This window comes from Balaenoptera physalus (genome assembly GCF_965194825.1).
Source record: "Balaenoptera physalus genome assembly, chromosome: 3".
NCBI lineage: Eukaryota > Metazoa > Chordata > Mammalia > Artiodactyla > Balaenopteridae > Balaenoptera > Balaenoptera physalus.
The window spans coordinates 134,561,491-134,586,888 of NC_138890.1; the positions used below are offsets into that span (position 1 = coordinate 134,561,491).

At 37.3% G+C, this 25,398-nt stretch overlaps 1 protein-coding gene across 9 annotated transcripts in view; it reads left to right on the plus strand.

The window, feature by feature from the left end:
- The window catches only part of SLC38A9 (solute carrier family 38 member 9), a 112,285-nt gene that overhangs the window by 82,381 nt on the left and 4,506 nt on the right, over positions 1–25,398 (plus strand). For 8 of the 9 annotated variants that reach the window (XM_082457598.1, XM_082457597.1, XM_082457599.1 and 5 more), the window contains 3 exons: positions 10,643–10,749; positions 20,503–20,616; positions 22,212–22,360. In XM_082457598.1, coding sequence (XP_082313724.1) covers positions 10,643–10,749; positions 20,503–20,616; positions 22,212–22,360 — 370 coding nt within the window. Of the gene's footprint in view, positions 1–10,642; positions 10,750–20,502; positions 20,617–22,211; positions 22,420–25,398 lie in introns of all 9 variants that reach the window. The other variant, XR_014262381.1, reaches the window with a different exon arrangement.

The window sequence follows — 25,398 nt, forward strand, 5'->3', positions numbered from 1 at the left end:
CAGTCTGTATGTGTCCCTAGGTCTGAAGTGGGTCTCTTGTAGACAGCATATAGATGGGTCTTGTTTTTGTATCCATTCAGCCAGTCTATGTCTTTTGGTTGGGGCATTTAATCCATTCACGTTTAAGGTAATTATCGATATGTATGTTCCTATGACCATTTTCCTAATTGTTTTGGGTTTGTTTTTGTAGGTCCTTTTCTTCTCTTGTGTTTCCCAATTAGAGAAGTTCCTTTAGCATTTGTTGTAGAGCTGGTTTGGTGGTGCTGAATTCTCTTAGCTTTTGCTTGTCTGTAAAGCTTTTGATTTCTCCATCAAATCTAAATGAGATCCTTGCCGGGTAGAGTAATCTTGGTTGTAGGTTCTTCCCTTTCATCACTTTAAGTATATCATGCCACTCCCTTCTGGCTTGCGGAGTTTCTGCTGAGAAATCAGCTGTTAACCTTATGGGAGTTCCCTTGTATGTTATTTGTCGTTTTTCCCTTGCTGCTTTCAATAATTTTTCTTTGTCTTTAATTTTTGCCACTTTGATTACTATGTGTCTCGGCGTGTTTCTCCTTGGGTTTATTCTGTATGGGACTCTCTGCGCTTCCTGGACTTGGGTGGCTATTTCCTTTCCCATGTTAGGGAAGTTTTCGACTATAATCTCTTCAAATATTTTCTCAGGTCCTTTCTCTCTCTCTTCTCCTTCTGGGACCCCTATAATGCGAATGTTGTTGCGTTTAATGTTGTCCCAGAGGTCTCTTAGGCTGTCTTCATTTCTTTTCATTCTTTTTTCTTTAGTCTGTTCCGCAGCAGTGAATTCCACCATTCTGTCTTCCAGGTCACTTATCCGTTCTTCTGCCTCAGTTATTCTGCTATTGATTCCTTCTAGTGTAGTTTTCATTTCAGTTATTGTATTGGTCATCTCTGTTTGTTTGTTCTTTAATTCTTCTAGGTCTTTGTTAATCATTTCTTGCATCTTCTCAATCTTTGCCTCCATTCTTATTCCGAGGTCCTGGATCATCTTCACTATCATTATTCTGAATTCTTTTTCTGGAAGGTTGCCTATCTCCACTTCATTTAGTTGTTTTTCTGGGGTTTTTTCTTGTTCCTTCATCTGGTACATAGCCCTCTGCCTTTTCATCTTCTCTATCTTTCTGTAACTGTGGTTTTTGGTCCACAGGCTGCAGGATTGTAGTTTTTCTTGCTTCTGCTGTCTGCCCTCTGGTGGTTGAGGCTATCTAAGAGGCTTGATGGGAGGCTCTGGTGGTGGGTAGAGCTGACTGTGTTACTGTTGATTTCTCCTTTTATGATTCTTAGCATTTGCCTTATATATTGAGGTGCTCCTATGTTGGGTGCATATATATTTGCAATTGTTATATTTTCTACTTGGATTGATCCCTTGATCATTATGTAGTGTCCTTCTTTGTCTCTTGTAACAGTCTTTATTTTAAAGTCTATTTTGTCTGATATGAGTATTGCTACTCCAGCTTTCTTTTAATTTCCATTTGCATGGAATATCTTTTTCCACCCCCTCACTTTCAGCCTGTATGTGTCCCTAGATCTGAAGTGGGTCTCTTGTAGACAGCATATATACGGGTCTTGTTTTTGTATCCATTCAGCCAGTCTGTGTCTTTTGGTTGCAGCATTTAATACATTTACATTTAAGGTAATTATTGATGTGTATGTTCATATTGCCATTTTGTTAATTATTTTGGATTTGTTTTTGTAGGTCTTTTTTCTTCCTTCCTCTTTTGTTCTCTTCTCCTGTGATTTGGTGACTATCGTTAGCATTGTTTTGGATTTCTTTTTCTTTTTTGTGTATGTATCTATTGTAGATTTTTGGTTTGTGGTTACCATGAGGTTTTGATATAGCAGTCTATATGTGTACAAGATTGTTTTAAAGTTTCTGGTCTCTTAATTTCAAAGGGATTTCCAATGTCCTGCATTTGTCCTCTCCTCTTCTCACTATTGCTGGCTTTGATATCGTACTTGCGTGTGGATGATTTCCTACCTTTACTGTATGTTTGCTTTTACCGGTGAGCTTTCCCGTTTGTAATTTTCTTGTTTCTTGTTGTGGCCTTTTCTGCCTAGAGAAGTTCCTTTAGCATTTGTTGTAAAGCTGGTTTGGTGGCACTGAATTCTTTTACATTTTGCTTGTATGTAAAGTTTTCGATTTCTCTGTCGAGTCTGAATGAGAGCCTTGGTGGGTAGAGTATTCTTGGTTGTAGGTTTTTCCCTTTCATCACTTTAAATATATTGTGCCACTCCCTTCTGGCCAGCAGAGTTTCTGCTGAAAAATCAGCTGATAACCTTATGGGGGTTTCCTTGTATGTTATTTGTTGCTTTTTCCTTGTTGCTTTTAATATTTCTCTTTGTCTTTAATTTTTGTCAGTTTGATTAATATGTGTATAGGCGTGTTCCTCCTTGGGTTTATCCTGTATGGGACTCTCTGTGTTTCCTGGACTTGAGTGATTCCTTTCCCGTGTTAGGGAAGTTTTCTGCTATTATCTCTTCAAATATTTTTTCCATCTCTTTCTCTCTCTCGTCTCCTTCGGCACCCCTATAATGTGAATGTTGATGCATTTAATGTTGTCCCAGAGGTCTCTGAGATTGTCCTCATTTCTATTCATTCTTTTCTCTTTATTCTGTTCCTTGGCAATGATTTCCACCAGTCTGCCTTCCAGCTCACTTATTCATTCTTCTGCCTCATTAATTCTGTTACTGATACATTCTAGTGTGTTTTTCATTTCAGTTATTTTATTATTCATCCCTCTTTGTTCTTTAAATCTTGTAGCTCTTTCTTAAACATTTCTTGTATCTTCATGGTCTGTGCCTCCATTCTTTTTCTGAGATCTTGGATCATCTTTACTATCATTACTCTGAATTTTCTTTCTGGTAGATTGCATATCACCCCTTCATTTAGTTGTTCTTCTGGGGTTTTATCTTGTTTCTTCATCTGGATCATATTTCTCTGCTGTCTCATTTTGTCTAACTTTCTGTGTTTGTGGTCTCCATTCTGCAGGCTGCAGGATCATAGTTCCTCTTGCTTCTGGTGTCTGCCCCCTGGTGGGTGAGGTTGGTCCTGGAGCTTGTTCAGCTTCCTGGTGGGAGGGACTGGTGCCCATCCACTGGTGGATGGAGCTGGGTCTTGTCCCTCTAGTGTGTTTGGAGGTGTCTGTGAGCTCAGGATGACTTTAGGCAGCCTGTCTTTTGATGGGCGTGGCTGTGTTCCCACCCTGTTGATTGTTTGGCCTGAAGTGTCCCTGCACTGGAGCCTGCAGGCTGTTGAGTGGGGCCAGGTCTCTGTTCCAAAGTGGCGACCTCTGGTAGAGCTCACATCAATGACTATTCCCTGGGGCCTCTGCCACCACTGTCCTTGTCCCCACAGTGAACCACAGCTGACCACCACCTCCCCAGGAGACCCTCCAAGATCTGCGGGTAGGTCTGGTCCAGGCTTCTATAGAGTCATTGCTTTGCTCTGGGTCTCAGTGCACAGAACAAGTTGTGTGTCCTCCAAGAGGGGAATCTCTGTTTCCCCCAGTCCTGCACTCAAGCCCCATTGGCCTTCAAAGCCAAATGCTCTGGGGGCTCCTCCTTCTGATGGCAGACCTTCAGGCTGGGGAGTCTGATGTGGGGCTCAGAACTCTCACTCCTGTGGGAGAACCTCTGCAATGTAATTATTTTCCAGTTTGTGGGTTGCCCACCTGGTGGGTATGAGATTTGATTATATCGTAATAGCTCCTCTCCTTCCATCTCATCGTGACTTCTTCTTTGTCTTTGGATGTGGAATATCTTTTTTGGTAGGTTCCAGTCTTTTTGTCGATGGTTGTTCAGCAGTTAGTTGTGATTTTGGTGTTTTTGTTAGAGGAGGGCAAATGTTAACTGTTTTGATTTTTATACACTATACTAATATACTACTGCTAAGGCTGCCTAGGAGGGTCCAGGTCTGGGTTCTTGTCCTTGCTCCTCTCTTTACCTTGAACTTTTATTCAAATTTAACTCTCTTCTATTTTATTTCATTAATATATGTTCTAAAAAATTGGGGGGAGATCTGGGTTGGAAATTTTCTCTTTCTGATTAGTTTTGTGTGACCTTGGGCAGGCTGCTCATTCTCTTCTGATATTCTTTTTTCCCATCTTTTTCTTTTTTTCCTTCATGCTTTGTCTAGTTTCAGTTGCTCACAGGGGACTGCATGCAGAGGCCTTGCACTAGCCCTTCAGACCAGAGTTCCTAGTGCCAAAAGGCTGCCCTGACACTGCAGCTGGGGAGCAATGTTCTAGGTTTTTTATTCTTTTTGATGTAATTGTAAATGCAATTGTGTTCTTAATTTCTCTTTCTGATAGTGTTATTACTGCATAGAAACACATCTGATTTTTTGTATATTGATTTTGTATCCTGCAACTTTACAGAATTTGTTGATTAGTTCTAAGAGTTTTTCTGTGTGTGGAGTCTTTAGGGCTTTCTCCATGTAATATCATGTCATCTGCAAATAGTGACAGTTTTACTTCTTTTCCAACTTGGATGCCTTGTTTTTCTTTTTCTTGACTAATTGCTCTGGCTAATACTTCCAATACTATGTTGAGTAAAAGCTTCAAGAGTGGGCATCCTTGTCTTGTCCCTGATCTTGTAGAAAAAGCTTTCGGCTTTTCACTGTTGGATATAATGTTAGCAGTGGACTGGCAATGTATGGCATTTATTATGTTGAGGTACCTTCCCTCTATACCTACTTTGTTGAGAGTTTTTAATCATAAATGGATGTTGAATTTTGTCAAATGCTTTTTCTACCACTATTGAAATAATCATATGATTTTTTATCCTTCATTTTGTTCATGTGTATCACATTGATTTATGTATGTTGAACTGTCTTTGCATTCTGGAATGAATCCAACTTGATCATGGTGTATGATCCTTTTTATGTGTTATTGGATTTGGTTTGCTAATATTTTTTTGAGGATTTTTGCATCTATGTTTATCAGGGATATTGGCCTGTAATATTCTTTTCTTGTGTCCTTGTCTTATTTTTGTATCAGGGTAATACTGGCCTTGTAAAATGAGTCTGGAAATATCCCCTTCTCTTCTATTTTTTTGGAAGAGTTTCAGAAGAATTGGTATTAATTCTTTCAATGTTTAATAAAATTCACCAGTGCAGCCATCTGGTCCTGGGCTTTTGTTTGTTGGGTGGCTTTTGTTTACTGAGTCAATAACCTTACTAGTAATCAGTTTGTTCAGATTTTCTGTTTCTTCATGATTTAGTCTTGGTAGGTTGTGTGTTTCCAGGAATTTATCAGTTTCTTGTAGGTTGTCCAATTTGTTGGTGTTATGCTTATTGTTGTTATTGTTACAGATGAGGTAAATGAGGGTCACAGAAATTGTGCCAGTTTTTTCTGCCCCCAAAGCCCATGCTTTTTCTAATGGGTAACCTTGCATTGTTCGTTCATTTCTGTGTGGGTCTATCTGTGTAATTGGGAAGAGTTGAACTTGGGTGGGGTATAAACCTGGCTTTACTGAGAACCTGGAGAGGGTCTGGGGCAGAAGTCCCACATTTTCCTACCCCCTATCAGTGCCATCGTGCTCGATGCTCTTCACAGACAGAACCTCAGGTGAGGCCTGAAGTCACAGGGCAGCGTCCTGGGGAGTTTAGGTAGTTGGTGCTGGAATATAGGAAGGAGGGATAAAGGAAGATATTAATTGGGCAGTGGTATTGACTACAATTGTCTTGAAAGTGGAATTGAGGTATTTCTCAGCTCGTTGCCATTAGCAGTTGCCTGGAGACACCCTTGTGAAGTTCCCTGTCTAGTCATACCCTGGAAGTCCTCCCTTGCTGTCGGCCCAACCCTCCCCAGCTCATAGGTACAGCCAGAGACATGGCATGAACATGAGCCCCTGAAACCAACAAATTGGCCTCCCCAGGACAGAAGTCTGCCAGTCCTAAAGAGGGAGGATGGAACCTGGTGTCATATGACAGGCACCTGGGACCTCAGGCTTCCCTAATTGTCTGCAGGATGTCTCTCTTTGGAGACAGCATCAAAAGTAGAGTAGATTTTCCTTTGCCTCTCTGGCTCATTTATCCAGATATATCTCCTTTCTCTCTTTCCTGACTGGCTATGTGGCATCTTAAATGTCTTGTGAGCTGCTTTTGCCTTCCTGTTTTCCTCCTAGTCTAAGCCCCCTTTAGTTTTCACCAGCATCAGAGAAACTCTCCTTAACAGTTTCTCATTCCAGGCTTTACTCTCTCTTGTCCATTCGTCACTCAAGTGCTAGAATAATCCTCTCAGTCATCCCACTTGCCCAATTGGAGAACCTGGACAACTTGCAACCTCATATGATGACAGGAAACCTGGCTCCCAGCTGGATACATGGTCACCAAGCAGGGTGGGGTTCACCCCCAGGGTTGAGCATGTGCACTGAATGCTGTGCTGTGTGCCCTGGGCACCTCGCTGGCCTCAAGCTCCTGTCTGTCCCACTCACTTTATTTCTTACTATTCCCTCTGTGCTATGGGAGGCCCTGCGGAGGTCTCTGACATCATGGAGTCATGACACTTCATTTTTCATGGGATCAGGAGAGAATCTGACACCTGCAGTATTGTTTGCACAAGCCCTCCTTGTTTGGAAATGGGAATGGCTTGCTTTCCATGATTCTATTGGAGAAGAGAGAAACCTGCCCCATGCTGCCTCAAATTCAGTAAAAATGTGGTGATTGGATGTCTGTATTGAACTTTCCTTAATTTAGGTCAGAGATTTTTTTTTAATTAATTAATTTATTTTTGGCTGTGTTGGGTCTTTGTTGCTGGGTGCGGGCTTTCTCTAGTTGCTGTGAGTGGGGGCTACTCTTCATTGCGGTGCGCGGGCTTCTCATTGCAGTGGCTTCTCTTGTTGCAGAGCACGGGCTCTAGGCACACGGGCTTCAGTAGTTGTGGCTCGCGGGCTCACTTTCAGTCTGTATGTGTCCCTAGGTCTGAAGTGGGTCTCTTGTAGACAGCATATATATGGGTCTTGTTTTTGTATCCATTCAGCCAGTCTATGTCTTTTGGTTGGGTCATTTAATCCATTCACGTTTAAGGTAATTATCGATATGTATGTTCCTGTGACCATTTTCTTAATTGTTTTGGGTTTGTTTTTGTAGGTCCTTTTCTTCTCTTGTGTTTCCCACTTAGAGAAGTTCCTTTAGCATTTGTTGTAGAGCTGGTTTGGTGGTGCTGAATTCTCTTAGCTTTTGCTTGTCCCTAAAGCTTTTGATTTCTCCATCAAATCTAAATGAGATCCTTGCCGGGTAGAGTAATCTTGGTTGTAGGTTCTTCCCTTTCATCACTTTAAGTATATCATGCCACTCCCTTCTGGCTTGCAGAGTTTCTGCTGAGAAATCAGCTGTTAACCTTATGGGAGTTCCCTTGTATGTTATTTGTCGTTTTTCCCTTGCTGCTTTCAATAATTTTTCTTTGTCTTTAATTTTTGCCACTTTGATTACTATGTGTCTCGGCGTGTTTCTCCTTGGGTTTATCCTGTATGGGACTCTCTGTGCTTCCTGGACTTGGGTGGCTATTTCCTTTCCCATGTTAGGGAAGTTTTCGACTATAATCTCTTCAAATATTTTCTCTGGTCCTTTCTCTCTCTCTTCTCCTTCTGGGACCCCTATAATGTGAATGTTGTTGCGTTTAATGTTGTCCCAGAGGTCTCTTAGGCTGTCTTCATTTCTTTTCATTCTTTTTTCTTTAGTCTGTTCCGCAGCAGTGAATTCCACCATTCTGTCTTCCATGTCACTTATCCGTTCTTCTGCCTCAGTTATTCTGCTATTGATTCCTTCTAGTGTAGTTTTCATTTCAGTTATTGTATTGTTCATCTCTGTTTGTTTGTTCTTTAATTCTTCTAGGTCTTTGTTAATCATTTCTTGCATCTTCTCCATCTTTGCCTCCATTCTTATTCTGAGGTCCTGGATCATCTTCACTATCATTGTTCTGAATTCTTTCTCTGGAAGGTTGCCTATCTCCACTTCATTTAGTTGTTTTTCTGGGGTTTTTTCTTGTTCCTTCATCTGGTACATAGCCCTCTGCCTTTTCATCTTCTCTATCTTTCTGTAACTGTGGTTTTTCGTCCACAGGCTGCAGGATTGTAGTTTTTCTTGCTTCTGCTGTCTGCCCTCTGGTGGTTGAAGCTATCTAAGAGGCTTGATGGGAGGCTCTGGTGGTGGGTAGAGCTGACTCGGCAGTGCTTTTAAAATGTTATTTTATTATTCTTATTTCAAAGTAACTTTATGTTTATTGTGTTTATTGTAGAAAATTTAGAGAATATAGGTAAGTGATTACTTTACAATAAATTCCATTAACCAGAGATAACCACTATTTACACTTTGTGGCTATCTCTACAGTCTTTTTTTTTTTTTTTTCATATACACACACTTTTTAAAATAAAAGTAAAATTGTATTATACATACTATTTGACTTATGAACATTTGCTGTAGCATAAAATCTTTCTCTGGAACATGATTCTTGCATAATATATACCACTGAGCAACTGCATCATAGTTTAGCCATTCCCCTCTATGTAGACATTTAAATTATTTCCAGTATTTTTAAGCAATGCATTTTAGATTAGCCATTGAAGAATGTTAAATGACAAATTCTCCCTTCCCTGATTACTTTTCTGAGTATTTTTCTGGCAAATTCAAGTAATAGAAGAGGAAGGACTTTAGAGTCAGACAAATTCAGTCAGACACCTGAATTTTTTTTTATTGAGGTATAGTTGATTTACAATATTATATTAGTTTCAGGTGTACAGTGTAGTGATTCCATATATTTGTACTCCATTACAAAATAATGATTATATTTCCCTGTGTTGTACAATATATCCTCATTGCTTATTTATTTTATACATAGTACTTTGTATCTCTCAATCCCATACCCCTATCTAGCCCTTCCTCCCTTTCTTCTACCCACTGGTTCACCACTAGTTTGTTCTTTATATCTGTGAGTCTGTTTCTGTTTTGTTCTATTCATTCGTTTTATCTTTTAGAGTCCATGTATAAGTGATAACATATACTATTTGTCTTTCCCTATCTGACTTATTTCACTAAGCATAATACTCTCTAGGTTCATCCACGTTGCTTCAAATGGCAGAATTTCATTCTTTTTTTTATGGCTGAGTAATGTTCCATTATACATATATATACCATATCGTCTTTATCCATTCATCTGTTGATGGACACTTAGATTGTTTCCATATCTTAGCTATTGTAAATAATGCTGCTATGAACATTGGGGTGCATTACCTTTTCAAATTAGTGTTTTCATTTTCTACAGATAAATACCCAGCAGTGGAATTGCTGCATCATATGGTAGTTCTATTTTTTAGTTTTCCATTGACTGCACAAATTTACATTCCCACCAACAGTGTACTAGGGTTCTCTTTTCTCCACATCCTCGCCAACATTTGTTATTTATAGATTTTTTGATGATAGCCATTTTGTGTGAGATGTGAGGTGGTATCTCATTGTGGTTTTGATTTGGACTTTTCTGATGATTAGCAATGTGGATTATTTTTTCATGTGCCTGTTGGCCATCTTTGTATCTTCTTTGGAAAAATGTGTATTCAGGTCTTCTGCCCATTTTTTTTTTAGTTTTTTTAACATCTTTATTAGAGTATAATTGCTTTACAATGGTTTGTTAGTTTCTGCTGTATAACAAAGTGAGTCAGCTATACATATACATATATCCCCGTATCTCCTCCCTCTTGCATCTCCCTCCCACCCTCCCTACCCCACCCCTCTAGGTGGTCACAAAGCACCAACCTGATCTCCCCGTGCTATGTGGCTGCTTCCCACTAGCTGTCTATTTTACATTTGGTAGTGTATATATGTCCATGACACTCTCTCACTTCATCCCAGTTTACCCTTCCCACTCCCATGTCCTCAAGTCCATTCTCTACGTCTGCATCTTTATTCCTGTCCTGCCCCTAGGTTCTTCAGAACCACTTTTTTTTTTTTTTTGGATTCCATATATATGTGTTAGCATATGGTATTTATTTTTCTCTTTCTGACTTACTTCACTCTGTATGACAGACTCTAGGTCCATCCACCTCCCTGCAAATAACTCAATTTCGTTTCTTTTTATGGCTGAGTAATATTCCATTGTATATATGTGCCACATCTTCTTTATCCATTCATCTGTCGATGGACACTTAGGTTGCTTCCATGTCCTGGCTATTGTAAATAGAGCTGCAATGAACATTGTGGTACATGACTCTGTTTGAATTATGGTTTTCTCAGGGTATATGCCCAGTAGTGGGATTGCTGGATCATATGGTAGTTCTATTTTTAGTTTTTTAAGGGACCTCCATACTGTTCTCCATAGTGTTCTGCCCATTTTTTAATCAGACAGACCCTGAATTTGATCTTGCTCTGCCACATACTAGTTGTATGACCTCAAACAGAAATAACTGATATAAAGTACCTTCACAGAGTAGTCATTTCTTGATTCCTTTTCTTTCCCTTTTCGAGTATTTGTTAGTATAATGTTAGCCTTGAGGAACTTTGTAAAGACATTTTAATATTCTTATTCCCTGGACAAAACAGAGACAACTGATTTTTAGTAATCAACTTTCAGCTACTAATATTCATTTTCCAACTGTCAGTTTTAATGTGTTTTTTTTCCCCCTCTTTTTCTCCTAGAGATAAGATTTCAGTTTCCACAGCTGACTGGGGTGCTTACCCTTGCTTTCTTTATTCATAATTGTATTATCACCCTCTTGAAGAACAACAAGAACCAAGAAAACAATGTGAGTAATTACCTGAGGAATTGACTTTTGTTACCAGATATTAATTTTTAAATTTAAACTACAAAACAGTGGTCTGCAAACTTTTCTGTAAAGGTTCAGGTGGTAAATATTTTAGGCCTTGAGGGCCATGTGGTTACAATGACCCAGCTCTGCTATTGTAGCATGAAAGTAACGATAATATGTAAACAAGTGGGCGGTGACTGTGTTGCAAGAAAATTTTATTTACAAAAACAGACAGTGGTCTAGATTTTACCCATGGGCCATAGTTTACTGTAGAGCAGTCACTAAAAAAAAAAAAAAGATGTATAGATAATAGCAAATAGTGGTGATAAGATCTTTAAAAATACCCAAGTAATCTAAAAGAAGACAGGAAAAAGGAAACGAGAATATATGGGACAAATAGATAACAAACAGAAAGATAATAGATTCAAACCGAGTAGTATAGATAATTACATTAAAAATGGTCTAAAGACTACAACTAAAAGACAGAGATTGTCAGTCTGATTAAAAAACAAAACGTAATTATGTGCTGTCTACAAGAAATTTACTTTAAAGATATACCATGCAGACACTAAACATAAGAAAGGTGGAGAGGCTGGGGGTTTTTTTGTTTGTTTGTTTGTTTTGTATTTGTTTATTTTTGGCTGTGTTGGGTCTTCATTGCTGCGCACTGGCTTTCTCTAGTTGTGGCGAGCGGGGGCTACTCTTTGTTGTGGTGCGTGGGCTTCTCATTGCAGCGGCTTCTCTTGTTGCAGAGCACAGGCTCTAGGCGCACAGGCTTCAGTAGTTGTGGCTCGTGGGCTCTAGAGCACAGGCTCAGTAGTGTGGCGCACCAGCTTAATTGCTCCACAGCATGTGGGGTCTTCCCCGACCAGGGATCAAACCCATGTCCCCTGCATTGGCAGGCGGATTCTTAACCACTGTGCCATGAGGGAAGCCCCAAGAGAGGCTGTTTTAATATCAAAGTAGACTTCAGAACAAGGAGTACTGCCAGAGATAACGAGGAACATTATATGATGATCTTTAAGGATCAATTCATCAAGAAGACATAATAATCCTAAACATGTATGCACCAAGTGACTGAGTTTCCAAGTAAATGAAACAGCAACTGTCAAAACTGCAAGAAGTAAACAAATCCACAATTATAATTAGAGATTTCATCACCCCTCCCTTAATAATTGATAGAACAAATAGAAAATAAATAAGGATATAGAAAACATGAAAAACATTATCAACCTACTTGATCTAATTGACATTTATAAAAGTCTTCTCTCAAACAACAGCAGAATGCACATTCTTTTCAAATGCACATGAAACATTTACCAAGATAGACCATAGGCTGAGTCACTGAACAAGTCAATAAATTTGAAAGGACTGCAATCATACCAAGTATGTTCTTTGACCACAGTGAAGTTAGAAATCAATAACAGAAAGAAATTTGGGAAATTGACAAATATGTGGAAATTAAACAACATACTCCTAAATAACTAATGAGTCAAGAAAGAAATCACAAGAAAAATTAGAAAAGTACTTTGAGATTACTGAAAATGAAGACACAACATACTGAAATATATGGGATGTAGCTAAAACAATGTTTAGAGGGAAATTTATAGCTGTAAGCACCTACATTAGAAAAGAATATCTCAAATCAATAACCTAACCTTCTATGTTAAGACACTGGAAAAAAGAAGAGCAAACTAAACCCAAAGGAAGCAAAATTTAACCAGTTACCTGTGGCCTTATTTGTACAATTTGAATTCAATTTGATAGCTTCTAACCATGTAAACAAAAATGATGAAGTTCTAATACGAGTCTATACAATTGTTACTGAAATACAAATGAAAGAAGAGTTCACTGTGCCTGGGGATTCTGAGAAGGCTTCAAGTAATCTTTGGCAGAGTCATTATGAGGGCCTTTCTAAGTAGAAGGAAGTTAGGTCTCAAATTAGGGCAAGAATATAAGTCAAGCTCTTCCATTTTCATCTTTATTGTTACCTGGTTACATACAACTGACATATTACCTGTGAGTGGTGTTGGAATTGAGTAAATCTTGATCTTTCCCAACTTCCTAACTTGGTGATCTTCAAATTTCATTTTCTTTGTATATAAAAGTAGCCTAATTTGATACCTACCTCTCAAGTTTTTAATCATAATCAAATATTATAAAATAGGAAAAGCGTTTAACATGACCTGGTGTTTAGTAGGGGCTAGAAGTTTTTAGCTTTTCTACCTCTCTTACCCTTGCTTTCCTGACGTTTACAAACTGTGGATCTTTCTGTTAACAGGAGAGAGTATCCCGCAGATTTTTTCTAGTGCCTTTAAATTTGTTTTGCAATGAGAACATATTAAGTCTTCTCCAAGATTTCTTCCTATGATATTAATGTTAGAGTCTCAGAAAAATATATAACTGAACCACATCAGTTATTTCTTTCTCTCTTCTCTCATCACTGCACTAGATTTTAATGTTAAAAGTGGCTTTTTACCAAGGTTTCAGGGTAATACAAGAAAGCCATATGCAGAATGTTGCTTCACTGTTTATTAAGAACTGTAATTGGGATAGTCTTTGTTAAATTGCTCAACATCCTTTATACAAAGACTGTGGAGAGAAAATTTTCTGTGTTCAAGGCTAGGAAAAAGTTTCTCTTAATAAACTCATTGTTTGACAATAAGGGTCATATAACTATTCTTGTTTCTATTTTTGCTTTGACTTTTAGAAAACTTAAAGTATTAAGTCCTCTTATCCTTTTCTATAACGTTTCTTAGGCAAATGTATTTTTAGAGCTTTTATCTTTCCCTGTATCCCTCACACTTTAGATAGGGTTTTTATTTTGGAAATGTTTAGTCTTATTGTATTTTTGTCATAAACAGTTTTAAATCTTTTGAGGGAATAGGAAGAAAATGTTACTTATCCTAAATAATCATTTGGAACTTTGGGGTGTAGAGGGAAAATTGAGGATATACTTTATGGCCTTTACTCTTAAATTCCTCTCCTTCACAAATTTCCTGACTCATTGCCACTTGAACTAAGCTGCCTACCACAAGTTTAGGAAGTTTAGAGATACATGGAAAATATCTATTTTATCTTTACAGGAAATAGTGTATGTCATTAACAGTGTATACCTTGGTGTCAGCCAAGTCACCTATCTATCCTTATCAACTATGCCAGCTTAGACCAAGTACCACAGAAACACATTTTGTGAAGTTGGATTCTCATGTATATTGGGTCATTCTATCCATAAGGCTGTGTTTCTCAAACTTTACCACCAAAGTCCCCTTAATGACAGAGAAGAACACCTTGTATACCCTGGGTATCTAGGGGTGAAGAACACAATTTCAGTGAACTCTCATGTTTTATCTTAAACACTCATGCATATTTTTATTGTGCTCATAATTAGTTTGTCTTACTAGAAAACAGTCTGAAAATAATGAGTTAAATTACAGGCAGACTTCACTTTGCACAGCTCCCATATGCATGAATTTCAGTTACTATGACTTAGTTAAATTATGTCAGTACCCCCTAACCACATGGTTCAAATTTAGGTTGCCACAGGATTTGAACTATGAGTACTTGCATAAAGTAGTAACTGCTAGCCCTTCAGTTCATAAATCACTCCATAAATTACAGATGCACAACATGATTAGTTATCAGTCACACCACTTCTTTCAAAATCTGTCAGAGGTTGGTCACTGCCCATCTATTACTCACGTTACACCCAGAGGACAAAGCAGATAGTTCAGTTGCCTCCTTGTCACCAGGTGGTAAACCCACATTATATTTTACAAAAATGGAGAATCGAGGAAATTGGCAAACAAACACAAAAGTGCAGAAATGAAACAAAAAGTAATAATGCTGGAAATGAAATTTGAATCAAACATATTTGACTGTGGAAATGTTGACACTGCTGCCATTCGAGAGGCTCTAGGTATGCAGCCAGAGGAACTTAGGGAAAGTGAACTTATCAACATGAATGAGGAAAGTGGTTGTGATGAAAAGGATGAAGATGTCCCAGAGGAAGTGACACTATCAAAAAACTTCACATTGAAAGAATTCTTAGCAATACTTCACAACATTGAAAGCACAAAAAATGAAATGTTGGAAGCTGACGAAAACTTAGAAGAAAGGAATATGACAGTTCACCAAAGCATAGAAAAGAAGTTTGCTCTTACAATTATACCGTGAGAAAGAGGAAGCATCATGGAACAATCATAATTTTTCCCATTGATTATTATGATCGCACTGCATGGTCATTTTTTTTAACAACCATTAATCTATTAAAATAGTTGATATAAGCATCTGCAGTGGTGACTTCAACTGCTCAATACTGGTGGAAGTAATCTGCTTAACAATCTCTGAAAGACTGTACAAGTCAATGAATCACTTACGGATCTTCATCTGGAACCAACTTTGAAAAATCTTAGAGTCTTAGAACCTTCATCTCTAAGACTTTTTCTTGTAGTGACTCCCAGAGTCTTGGTTGGCGTCTGAACTGGTCCTTTCGCTTTTAGATTTTTTTCCTTTGTGCCTCTGATCGAGTCAGCACATCCCTTCTCCAGAGGTTTTATGTTGTGGCTGGATGGAGTAATTCTCCCTTGGTGAGGTGTTAAAGGAGTCTTCCCAGTATCTGCAAGCCTTTGCTGCAGCGCAGCTTCCTGACTGACCTGTTCCTGGGTGAGAGCAAACAGCGGTGAGGCAGGAGCAGGAGCAGACCGACCCCAGCTGTGCTGCAGCTGCGAAGGCATCTTCCTCAAAAAAGGTGTCCAGGCGCCTTCACAGTCTCATAGTACCATGAAAAGAGAGGACTGTCCATACTTAGCTTTGCTTCTGGAAATTCTTAAGAGGAAGAGCTTTGCTGGAAATTTACACCAGTTTACCTGAAGGTGTGCGTTCCTCAGTGTGAGAAGCTCCGGACTGGGTAGAGAGATGAATGTTCCTGTTCATAGTCCCCGAAGGACATAGGAAGAGTCCTGCCTGCCTTTCCTACAGAAACACTCAATGGGCCTTGAAATCCGTATTCCATATGTAAATACCATAAAATGAGTTCTTGTTTCTGTTGAGTTTTGGGACTAGCATTTTGTAGAACTAGTATGTGAGGTTCAGCTAATGAAATGTAACTCAACTTTGGTCACTTGTGGAAAATATTTTTTTAAAGGCTTAAAAATAAAAGTTGAAATGGATGATGTCTTCTTACTGTCTTAATTGATTGAAACTAGTATATGAAATGTGGCCCAGCTTTCAAAAAATCAGTTATACTTCATGTTAACTTCTTAAAATATTAATAATTACTAGTGATAAAGCTAATATTTATGAAGCACTGTGTGCCAGCAAAATTCTAAACATTTTAAATACTTGTAAATATAAACACTCTCCTTTTGACTATACTTATATATTGCATAAATTAAGCTAAATGGGTACTGTATTCTGAGAAAAACTTTGTCATTTGATTTATTTAATGATTGTACTTTTAATCAGGTTTCAGTAAGTAATTTGACTCACAGATGTTTTGTTAATATCATGATACAATATTTTCTTGAGATTTAAGTCAGAAAATATGAAGTTTGTCAGGAACTCTGAATTCTTAATGTTGATGTTGAGTTAGTCATTCACAGATCAGTAAAAAAAAAAAAGCTTGAAAATAGAAAAGAAGATATAAGAATAAAAAAGGCCTCATTCTCTTCTATATAGACTATAGTTGGACGTGGATCTAAAGACATTTGTGAAGGAGAACAGTGAGGCGCCTAAACAGGTGTAGTGCTCAGATCTTCCAGGTTTTCCAAATTTGACTTAATTTCATGGGTTTTTTTCCACCAAACATAATTTTTTATATGTATAACTAAATGAGATATAATTTCTATTTTTAGCAAGGCATACCTTACCAAAAAAAAGTTGTAGAGTTGAAGATCATCCAACTCATTTCTTATCATCAGAATATATATTCTTTATAACCATCCTGGATATGGTATTTCCTCATCTTGTTGGAATTTCCTCATCATGTTTGAATCAGAACCTATATCGTGCTTTTTTTGTTTTGTTTTGCCTATCTTTGTTTAGTTTTATGCCCTGCTTACTTCTTTAAAAACTATTTGAGATGCCTTATATCTTAATTTATTATTCACTTCTTGCTTCTTATGAATCTGTGTAGTTTACTTAACTATATACATCAGCAGAAGTTTTTATGTAAATGTTTGGGGTAGGTCTGTCATTTTCTTAGTAAATGCTCCACTGGATAGTATTTTCACTATGAACAGTACGTGGAACAGATAGATTATAAAACGTATTTGAGAAACAGAATGTGCTCCCAGACCCACTTGTGTCCCAGTTGTCATTCTTCCTGTCATTAGTTCTCTACTGCCAGCCCTGCTAGCCACTGCTTATTTGTGAGGCAGAATAAGTTACCTTATTAATGTGTAGGATTCTTGACACATTACCAGTTCATATGGTCACTTGTGCCTGTTTTTAAATATTTTTTTACTTTGAGCCTCATTTTCTAAAAGATGGTTTTTTTCCACCATTTTCCATTAAACAGGCTTTTAAGAGGCCTAGAATAGTAATGGCTTGCGTTCAAGCCAGAGAATAGCAAAGCCCACATGTGTGCATGCTCTTCATAGGTGGCATGTTTCCCAGAATTGTGCTAAACCTCAGCTGCTTTTTATATTAAAATATCATTTCTGTTCCTTAGAGTATTTTCAGATGAAAACGGATATGTAACTCTTTTTTTAATATATAAATTTATTTATTTGTTTATTTTTGACTGCGTTGGTCTTCATTGCTATGCGTGGGCTTTCTCTAGTTGTGATGAGCAGGAGATACTCTTCATTGTGGTGCACGGGCTTCTCCTTGTGGTGGCTTCTCTTGTGGAGCACCGGCTCTAGAGCGCAGGCTCAGTAGTTGTGGCACACGGGCTTAGTTGCTCCGTGGCATGTGGGACCTTCCCAGACCAGGGCTCGAACCCGTGTCCCCTGCATTGGCAGGCGGATTCTTAACCACTGCGCCACCAGGTAAGTCCCCAGATGTGTAACTCTTGACCTAGTTCTACTGAATGTACATTTATACTACTGTGAAATAGAACTTTTCTGATTATAGTATTTCTCTTGCATCTATATGTGTGCTTTATTGTATCATTTGTTACTCAAAACTTGTTACCTCTCTTTCACCTTTTTCTTTACTATTGTTTATTAACTATGACACAAATGTATTAGAAACTGGTTAGCTCTCCATTGTAGTAGCTAAGGGCATGCAATTTGGAGCCAGAAAGTCTTTGGTTTGAATATTGACTTCACCAACTGTTCACTGTGTAACCATGAAAAATGTTGTAGGGACTTCCCTGGTGGCGCAGTGGTTAAGAATCCGCCTGCCAATGCAGGGGACATGGGCTCAAGCCCTGGTCCGAGAGGATCCCACGTGTGCACCACAACTACTGGAGCCCGTGCTCCACAACAAGAGAAGCCACCGCAGTGAGAAGCCCACGCACTGCAGTGAAGAGTAGCCCCCGCTCACCTCAACTAGAGAAAGCCCGCGTGCGGCAACGAATACCCAACGCCACCAAAAAAAAAAGAAGAAAAGTGTTGTAACCTAGCTGCACTAATTTACTTATCTATAAAATGAAGAAAAGGATTGTACCTACATTAAGTGAGATAATATATGTACTGTGCTTTGCACAGAGCCTAGTACCTAGAAGCACTTAATAATTGTAGACAGCATGATTATTTTTACCTACATTTACTGAGTTCCTACTATGTACCAGGTATTGTCCTGGGGACTGGGGATACAAAGATGAAGAAGACACAGTCCTTGTCCTCAGGGGTCTCATAGTCTAGTAGTATGGACCAACTTAGATGTGGAAAAATTAAAATACCAGCATGATAGAAGAACTATTAACCTTGACTACTTTTTGGGTGTCAGAGAACATTTTCTTTCCAGTTGATATCCTCATATCATATATATAGATTCTTTTATAATAAAAATTAATGACAATTACAGTATAGGGTAGTAGATGCTATATTTCAGATATGTGTGCAGTGCTATAAGAACAGGGAAGCAGAAGGGGGAAACTATCTTATCAGGAAGCCCTTGCATCTTTGCCTTTTTATCTTCATCAGATTTTCCCCAAAGTTTGCTAAGGTACACATCTTTGCAGGAAACCTGCCCCAAATAATGTGTTGATCACGTGGTGTACTGGCTAAAGACTCCATGAAATGGTAGCTGTCCTTTTTTATATATAGCTCTCTCTGACACAGCCTTCTTGGCCTTCCAAGATTTTGCGTTTTGCAAAACTTCTTTGTTCTTGAGTGACGTTGAGTAGGTTGAGGGTAGAATGACTTTCAAACGTCATAATGGGAGACTACTACCCTTTGATATGAAAATAAGAGTTGCCTGGTTCATTTCTGTTTATACTACACAAGACCAACAGGCAACCCAAGGGGTGGCTGAAGTCTAGCCTGAGATGGGCCCTAGAGCTTCAAGAACTAGAGGAAAGACTTTGGAACTTCCCTGGAGGTTTGGTCAGCCTCTCCTTCTTCAACCCTACACAATTAGAAACTCTGAAAAGGCTGGAAGCAATCTCCATAATCCAGGTTCCTGTAGTTCCATAGCCTATCCACTGTCTAATTTAGGGTTTGAAATCCCTGTTTTGTTTTCAAGCTGATTGTCATCTTAGACCTAACTTTGGATTTCTCATAGTTAGTTACTTGCTTTTTAAGTGAATTTATCAACATTTAAGTTTATAACTCTCTACTGTTGCTTTAGCCCATTTAAGGAGGAACGTTTTCCCAAAAATCAGAAATGTTCTCTAATACCAAATGTCCAGTTTTCTTACTGTGGTATCAAACTAAAGCAAAATTGTATATAATTTTTTTTCTTACCTGTTTTTTTAGCTTTCAAAGTAATGTGTGTTTAAAATGAAAAGTGAATAGGCTTATAGCCATAATTTAGTTGTGCTGAATTATTTGGCCATAACTTTAGTGGTGATGGAGACCAGATTTATAAGCTGTGGGATCTGTTCTGTTTGGATCTGACAGCTGGCTTCATTAAATATCTTGGAGCTTTTTACTTTGCATGGGGATGGTTGGGAGGGTGGGAACAGCAGTCGAAGAAAGCAATCCACTTTATTTAATGTTCTGCATTTGTTTACTGGTTCCAATCATAACATTGTGCAGCTGTTTGAACAGCTGCCTTTTGATTTCCTTTTGTTTACTGTTTAGGTTTATTAAGCGTGTCTTTAATACCTGCTTATTGTCTGCTTTAGCTTTCCTTCTTTATTAAATATATTTTAATATATACCAGTCTCTTTTGGTCTAGGCATGCTTTGATGATTTAACAAGTTAATTCACTAAAAGAAAAAAAAATTTTAATTCCATAAGTCATACAGAAAGTAGCCTATTCTTGTTGTCCCTTAGCTTTATTATTTTAGTTAAATATTTTATATTTTGGCAAATGAATTACATTTTGAAATTAAGTCAGAATTTCAGTCATGTTAAATCACCATTTATGTTAACTTTCTAAGTCTGCCAACAGGTAGCTTATTCTACATACTCCAGAATAGTTTTTAAAAAGTTGTCAGACTAATTGTAAAGTACATGAATCTTGTTTTAACTACTTTCTCTGAACAAACTGGATACCCAGGAGGTATACACAGACACACAGAGCAAAAAGATAAATCTTATGTTTATTTGTCAGTCTTATTATTTAGCCTATTCAGGTATACTTACTTACTAAAAATTTATTCAACGTTGTGGAAATTTTATTCTCTCTTTACAGGTGAGGGACTTGTCCATTGCTTATATGCTGGTGACATTAACTTATCTCTATATTGGAGTCCTGGTTTTTGTTTCATTTCCTTCACCACCATTATCCAAAGATTGTATAGAGCAGGTAAGGCACTGTGTACCCTCTCTGTGTGATTGTTTACACCTTCATATCTGCAGAGCAAGCAGTGTGATACAGTAGCAAAATATAATACCAGACAGGCCTGAGTTTGAATACAATCTCTACTATTTACCGTGCATGTGGGAATTTAAGCACCTTCCCCCTCCTTTGTGAGCTTCGGTTTCCTCTTCCATTAAATATTATAATAGATACTCCATAGATTTTTAGATGGACTCTCTGAGAAGACCTACTGCATGCTGGCACCTTGTGGTACTCAAATAAATGATTCCTATTATATGCATAGTATTTTTGTGTGTGGGGGGAATTGTACTAGTAGTAGTCTTGAATTTATAAACCCTCCACAGAGACTATATTCAATTCCCTTATTTTCCAAAGTCCAGATCTGGAAATGTCTTGAATAAACTGGTGTCTTAGTTCATCAGTCCATAATAATAGGTCTGACACCCATTTTGGTACTATGTGTCAAGTATCAAAGCAAAGAAAGACTATTTGACTGTTAAAAAGACAGAGGGAGAGACAGAAAGAATAAAAGAAACATTCTTTTGCTAAAAGGTTGCCATAAATAATATTTTCTTTGCTTTGGCCTGTCATAAACCTGGGATTAGTGTAATCTCTAGTTTTATGTAACTGAAGAATTTCTCACAAGAAATAGCATGCACAGGTGATTTTCTTTTTAGGCAGAAGAAATTCCTCTAATAGAGTGTAGTGGAGTATATAATATGATTTATTACAGATGAATTATAAAGATTATTTCAGCATAATAGTGGTAATAATGTTCTCATCTTTATAAGATAAATAGGTTTGAGTTATTGCTGTTTTGATAGCTTGAAATGTTCTCTTGATTTCCTTGATTCCAGAAGTTCTTTGGCTTGGCAGCCAAATGTTTGCTGAAAATTCCCCTGATGTGAACAATCCCATATAAAGCCCACTCCCTTGGGAATGAGAATATCTGTGGTATTTGTATTTGCAAGGAAAAAAAAATCTGAGTGGTTAGCTTTTTTTTTTCTTAGATGCCTAACGAAAATGGAGAAAAGAATCATGAAAGGAAGGAGAAATAAATTCTTTTCTATTTATTGATAGACTGTACATAATAATGATAGTAGGTGATAGATACACTCTCACCTTATTCTGTAATCTTACTTTGAAAGTGCTACAGTGTTTCAGAGGAGGAAAAGCAAGAGAACTATTAAGGATGAAGTAGCATTGAATTAGCTATTTAAATTTATTCAAACAAATTTATGCTTGAACCTTATAGAGCAGTACTTCTCAGACTATCAGTGGTGGACAAGGTCTTCTTTGTTGTTGTTGTTTCAATATCAAATCATTTGCAGACTGATACTTTTGTAAAATGCCACATTTTTATTCTAATGTCAAATGTCTTTAAGTTTCCAAACACTTACTTTCAATTTCTGTACTTAGCTCATTGAAGAATAATAGTTAACAAACAGTTTGTGGATGGACGCCCGTCCACAAACCACAATTTGAGTGGCACCCATGTTCAAACGAAGCGAAAAAATTCCATTTTATAAATTTGTATATACTGAATTTGATTTGTAACATTATTATCTTTCTTGGATTAGAATTTTTTAGACAACTTCCCTAGCAGTGACATCCTGTCCTTCATTGCAAGGATATTCCTGCTGTTCCAGATGATGACTGTATATCCACTCCTAGGCTACTTGGCTCGTGTCCAGCTGTTGGGCCATATCTTCGGTGACGTTTATCCTAGGTAAGGGCTCTTCTCTTGACCAGCAAGATGTGCCAAGCAACAAATGACTGTGCAAACAGGTCAGTTTAAAATGTGACTGATCCTTTTGCTATAAAAATTTGCCTAATGAACAGTGAAAAATTTGCCTAACACCAAGGATAGATCATTGGTGTTCTTGTCCCAGAAGAGCTTTAAAAATAGAAGCCTCTCCCTTGTCCAGAATGATTTAAAGTTAATTCCTTCCAGTGTATTTATGTTAGCTCTGATACCAGTTATATTTATCTTATGATTTAGTCGCTATTAATCTACTCTTTGCCAAGAAGTTAATAGTATGTAGGACCTGTATGGCTAATGAGAAGCAACTCTTTTAATTATTGGTTATTGATATTTACTTGTATATTTTACATTCATGCATTTTTACATAAATGATCATTGTTTAGGATTGAAGGTGAGATACATAACAAGTTTAATTTCTTATTTGCTTCTGTAACTACTGCTGTAATTTTTAATCTCTTATTGGTAATGGAGGAGTTGTGAGTCCTTTTGAAAATCTGTTCAAAGCTAGTCACCCTCATCCAAGAGAAGTTTCTATATGCTGCTTCAGGTTTCCCTGAAACTTCCTTGTGGACCCCTGGTTAACTCCTACTCTTAATTAAGTTTTATTATAGATTCATTCTAGTAAAAAGTACCTAACCCTGACCTATTTTATTGGGAATAAATGATCTTAAATGAAGAAAACTTTTGGATAAAATTTGAACAAAATTACATTTACGGTAACCAGCTAAACAAGTGGTCTTAACCAGTTTATTTGAAGTGAACTAATGCAGTCTTTCCCCTCATTTAATAAATAATTAGTTATAAATATGTAGGTTTAAAAACACAAAAGCTTTTAAAAGCAGAAATCAAGAGTTACCAGGCTTCTAGCATTGACAATAGCAGCAGCTACAGTTTTCACATTGGATTTCAGTAAATATTATTCCTATTGTGTTTATACATCCTGCTATATTTACATTCACCAAAATAAAATAAATACGAAGAAGTAATAGATGAAAAACATTCTAGGTAAATGCCTTATTCCTGTTTTCTGCCATTATTTTGCGTAATGTTGGCTGTTAGAATGTTTTTTCTTCTTGGAAAAAGTCTGGAATTCCCTTTTGTGTTCACATTACTTTTCTTCCCCTGCCACCAAGAACATATTATCATTTATCCTACAGTTACAAGTACTCTACAGACTGCATACTTTGGAGCATACTTTTTGATTTCAGGACCCCTTTACACCTTTAAGGTTTGAGGACCCCCAGGAACTTTAGCTTATGTGGGTTATATCCATCAATATTTAACATATGAAAAATTAGAACAGAATTTTTAAAATGTTTATTAATTTATTTAAAAAGCAATAATAAAACCATTACTTGTTAACATAAATATCATTTTTGAAAAATAATGATTTTCAAAAAACTTTTCTTTTACATTTCAAAACTGATTAATGACATTAAAACTGATTTACTGTCTGATTTGCTAGTAGATTATTGGATTCTCCTAGCTTCTTCTGCATTCATTCTGTTGTAATGTGTAATTTTTGTTTAAATATATGAAGAAAATACACCCTCCCATAGACACATAGTTGGAACAAGAAGGAGTACTTTTAATAGCCTTTTCAGATCATTATGGATATTCTTCTTTGATATTATGCCATACCTTGACAAGTGGTAGTTTTTTAAAAGTTAGTTGAATCTGAAACTCAGTTACATTAAAATCCATTGGTCTATCTTACGCTTTGGATCTTTTACCCATGCATGATTTTATAACATCAGGGTTAGTCCTTTGGAAAATATTGGTTCAGTGAGTTCTGTAGATCTTCCAAATGTTGACACACTTCATTATGCACACTTCAAAACCCACATTCATTAATATCAAAAGTCTTTAGATATTTATTGGAAAACTGTCGAGCTCTCATGGTGGCAAATACAAGCTCTCCAAAATTCTAGTTTTTACTCGAAAGCTCAAATGTTATCATTGGCAACACAAACTACCAGTTGCTTTCCTTGAAATGACAAGATCATATCATTCATTTTCAAGAAAATGTCTGTCAAATACCCAAGTCTGAAGAACCATAGTTTGTCTGCCTTTCAAGTAAAAATAGCGGTCTTCGGATAAAACGGCGGGGTTGTCCCCCAGCTCAGTTGCACAAGTACTTTTCCTCAAGACAACCTTTTTACTTCAGTATGCAGCAGATGTGCTTTATTATATACTTCCTATTTGATCATACAGAATACTAAAAAGATGTATGTTCGAAGCATGAGATTTAATAAAACATAATTTTTACTCCTTTATCAAGGACAATTTTTAATAAAACTTTTTTTTTTTTTTTTGAGAGTGTTTGGCAGTAAAGAATACAGTATAGAATACAGACAGGTGCAGCTGCCTCTATCCATGCTAAGGGGGCAGCAGTTTACCCACCAATGCTTTTGCAAAGCAAGTAATGTTTTGTCTGATTGGAAAATAATTTTTACCTCAGGGCTTCCTGAAAGGGAATTAGGAACTTCCCTGGGGTTCGTGGTTACACTTTGAGAACCACTACTTTGGAAAATACACAAAGTTGATTCCTTTTACAATATAGAAATAACAAAGGTCCAACCAATGTCTCTCTCAAAGCTCTGAAACAATTTTAAGGTTGGAGTTTCTGGATAAATAGTAAGATCTGGAAGCCTGAATATCTTTGTAATTCATCAAGATGGATGACTAACCACTTATTTGTGTAAATAATTTTCCTTATTTTTAATTCTTTCTGTAATCTATACCTAGGATTAATTAACCTCTGATAACTTGGGCTCAAAATGTTGCTTTGATGTGTAAATTTGGCTTTTAAGGATCATTTTTGGGGGAAATGGAGTTATTTCTTGAGCATCATATTCCATCCACATTATGTTTATTTGTGTCCAGAAGTGATTCCCAAACCTTGAATTGTTAACATCTAGTTCAAGTTATTTAGCAGATATTCTGTTCATGGTAAATACTGAATAGCTTTAAATGACTAAATCTGAAAAATAAAAACCTGC